The sequence below is a fragment of the Malaya genurostris genome, chromosome 3 (assembly GCF_030247185.1).
Source record: "Malaya genurostris strain Urasoe2022 chromosome 3, Malgen_1.1, whole genome shotgun sequence".
NCBI lineage: Eukaryota > Metazoa > Arthropoda > Insecta > Diptera > Culicidae > Malaya > Malaya genurostris.
The window spans coordinates 260312579-260316183 of record NC_080572.1 but is presented as its reverse complement, the minus strand read 5'-3'; the positions used below and the strand labels follow the sequence as shown (position 1 = coordinate 260316183).

General features: G+C 37.3%; 1 protein-coding gene across 1 annotated transcript; it reads right to left on the bottom strand.

Moving 5' to 3' along the window:
• Positions 1–333: 333 nt before the first annotated feature.
• Positions 334–1788, bottom strand: LOC131438624 (angiopoietin-related protein 2-like). The gene is made up of 4 exons (XM_058608755.1): positions 1649–1788; positions 1394–1579; positions 620–1330; positions 334–558 (listed from the first exon to the last, which is right to left on the bottom strand). The coding sequence occupies exons 1-4, from the start codon at positions 1753–1755 to the stop codon at positions 435–437; spliced, it is 1128 nt and encodes a 375-aa protein (XP_058464738.1). The 5' UTR covers positions 1756–1788; the 3' UTR covers positions 334–434.
• Between the last annotated feature and the right edge of the window lie 1817 nt (positions 1789–3605).

Sequence of the window (3605 nt, the reverse complement as noted above, 5' to 3'; positions counted from 1 at the left end):
ATAAATCACGTTTTCTGAATACTTTGCAAATGTATTAAAAATCGAAACATTACTGTTCAACTAGTTTTCTTCATAGAAGGACTATCAACCAAAAGCTGATTCGTCTTGAAAAGTCATTCAATAATCCTGTACACATACGAATCAGAAAGGCAAGTGTTTGATTGGTTTCAAAATTAAGATCAGTTCCGATTAATTGTGGGTTACCACTACCGTTGCCAAATCAGCAGACTATTCACGATTTTCTACTTTCTCCAACACATACAAAGTGGTACAGAAAATGGTCAACGATATTTGTTTCGAAAAGATTAAGCTACAAGTTTAAATTGCTTTAACTCTATAGTATACGATTAATATTTTTTTCCATTGCCGGAAATTACCATTGTTTGTTTTTGCTAGCCTATCTTTCAATCGTTTCACGATTTACCATGGAGCACTCAGGAGGTTGGTTTGATCAGCATTTGAACTTTTTTTAGACTGGTGAGAATTTTTGGAAGCCCACCCCACCAGATCCCCTGTTCTTCATCATTGCGATATCCATAAATACCATTCAAGTTATTCCTAGAAACAAACCAAAAATTGTAAATGTTAACTTTCTCGACAAATGCTACTAAGTGATTACCTGTTAGTATCTGTATAGCAACCATAGTGCCAGAATCCACCTCCCCGTTGCCTAGCACAATAGGCGTAACTAAGAGACATGTCGTATGTCACAAAAACTTCATTGTTGTAAACTGAGAGGGCATCTCCGGTACCTTGCAAAAAACTTCCAATTCTTAATCGATACCCAGCCGCTTTACTGTCAACTTTGAAATAGTTGTACCACGCATGGTACTTTTGGTTATAGAAATCCTCCATCAAAATTAAAAGTTGATAATTGCTACGCCGAGTCAACTGGTTGAGCTTTTCCAAACCGAGCCAATATTCTCCTCTGACATTTCCGAATCCGTTCCGATAGTCACTAATGCTTCGATTGAAATTGACGGATCCGTCTTGCCTTTTCTGAATGACCATCCAGCCGCCGCCAAATTCGCTCTGCTCACAGAAGGCATTAAATGGACGGTTATCCTCGAACGCAGTGGTATAGTATTCCGTAGTAGAAGGATAAGCAGGAGTAGTCGTGGTTCCATCTATTGGCCAGCTATTGTTGTATTCGAATCTGTACACTCCGGAGCGTTTTGGGGCTTCCTTGCAGGAATAGTAGAGATGATTCGTCGGTAACTCAAGGGACGGAGGCTGACCACCATGAGGAACGCATTTTGGCTGCAGCTCGAAAAACATATTCTTCAAAGCCTCATGGTTAGCGCAGTATTGCTGATTCAAAACAATGTGACTGTCGGCGAAATTAAGAAAATGATCGTTTGAAGCTACAAACTATTTAATCAAGTTCACTTACTCTGTTTGTGTTGTAAGTTCTGTAACATGCCGAACCAGAAGATCGCTATTGCTTTCGATGGTCCGTAAGGATCGCGTATCACTTCTAGCAGATTCATCCAGGCTGTTCAAGGTTTGTGTTAGTTGATAGAGTTGTGCAGAGATAGCTTCAAGTTGTTCACTGGTTTCTACGAAAATTTGGTTCAAACTGAAAAGTGTTTGAAATTCAGCGCCTCAATAGCAGATTCAAATAGATAACTTAGATCCTAGTACATACCTGCTTTGCAAACCCAGCAACTGTTCCGTAGCTACGTCATCTGCTCGACTGGAGCTGATTCCGGACAAAAGAAGGACCGCGAATAGAGCTAAGGCCAACAGTTTCATACTTTCCTTTGCGTTGTTCTTGTATCCACTGGAAATACCAAATTAAATGAGATGGTGAGGGAGCTCTCATGGCACTTTATAGGCAAAGTTTTTTATCACAACTTGTTAATTGTTTGTTTGAAATAAACATACTTGAAATCAAATTACATTCTCGAAAGTGGCTTTTCCGGTGGGTGAAATAGTTAATGTGAATGTTTATTTAAAGTAAGTGTCATCGTCTAGGGTGCTTCGGTGGTTCGGCAGATTGATTGAAGTTTTCACAAACCAATGGTCAAATATTCGTTGCAAAATTTTCATTACAATCTAGCCTAAAATTCCATGAACCAGTTTTTTTTAACCGATGACTAAGTCTCGCATCAAAATGTAGCGCCGAGGCTTTGATTTACCTAGAAAATAAAGAACAAGTAAATTTAGCTGTTCAACGAATTTTCATCATTTACACATTCATCCCACAAAAGGGTTGTTTGATAGTAAATTTTTGAATAATATTGTCTTATGTTTATTGTTCCGGGCAGCCGACTACCGAGAATACGTTGCAATTTTATTGTATTTTGTATTAATATTTGCTTCCTACTAAAATACGAATCTTTAGAAACTCGTAAAACTCAGAACAGCCAGCTGTCGAAAGGTTCGCTTTTAATTTATACTTTCAATTCATTGTGCTGTGTTTTATTTTTATTTTTTTCAATAGACAGCCGTAATACTTGCAAGATATCACTCGTTCACCATCAATCGAACAACAACGCCTTACGCGATACGAAGTCATGTCGATATCTACTATCTAACCAGAATAATAAAATACCAATTGGATTCTCCTCGCAGTCTAAACTATATTTACATCAGTCCTAGTTAAATTTGGTCGTACGAAATATTTGCACGGATAAAAAATGCACGCAAACTTCAAGCATCCGAAGAAGAATAGATCCATTGATCATACGTTCCCCGAATAATCGACGGAGTTAAGTCTAGTCCGATGATAGAAAGGATAAATATAATAAGACATTGTAAATAATTTAAATATGAAATATTTCTAAGGAAAGATCTCACCAGTATCCTGTTTCTCCTATTCGAATTGCTGTAAACAACTCAAGATGACACACCACTGCTGAAAAAATACAGTAAAATGAACACTCGCGGATAAGTTTGCTGCAGACAAATTATAGATTTTCAGTCAGAATCACAGGATTGACTAGTAAATTTTCCCAAATCCCATGTAAACTTTCTATCAAACCTTTTTCAGATTTTACTGTCTTGGTACAGCGACTACCATCTATTTTCTATTTCTTTTTTTAAGGCACAAATCTTGAAATAAATAGGGGAACGTGCCACTTAAGTCAATTAGTTCCGATTATTGATTCTGATGCGACATTACATCCAATGATTCTATATTCATGATGCACGTTTCAAAACCATTTTCAGAATTTTATTCTAGATCTTTGAAGTAATTTCTTCCTAGTTTAGAAACAATTTGGCCGAATTGATACTGCAAATGATGAGAAAGAGATCCATGTCCAGTAAACGACAACAGTGGAATAGTAGTGTTAAAATTGTGTTCTTTCTTTCATTTCCCCTTGCAGTCGTTTTCGGTTTTTAGTGAAAATCGTATACTGTGCAGTATCGATATTTGACCGAAGCTTTGAGAACCGATAATGACAGAATACGATTCACAATGATTGTTACCTGTTGGTGCTCGAATCTATAGTAGTTTAGATTTCCAAAGTAATTACTGGGGAGTAATTACTTTGATTTATCATATTTTAGACACTCTTTCTAGCGCTACCGCGCCATGATTAGCGATTGGTTCTTTCCGTTACTTGAAGAGGAAGACTTGAACACCATTTGGTTCCAAC

Bases quoted from the DNA above. Each gene is read 5' to 3' on its own strand.
- LOC131438624 (XM_058608755.1), bottom strand. From the start codon at position 1,755: ATGAAACTGTTGGCCTTAGCTCTATTCGCGGTCCTTCTTTTGTCCGGA. The intron at 1,580-1,648 runs GTATGTACTAGG...AACACTTTTCAG, and splicing joins TTGCTGGGTTTGCAAAGCAG to TTTGAACCAAATTTTCGTAG. The intron at 1,331-1,393 runs GTAAGTGAACTT...TTTCGCCGACAG, and splicing joins GAACTTACAACACAAACAGA to TCACATTGTTTTGAATCAGC.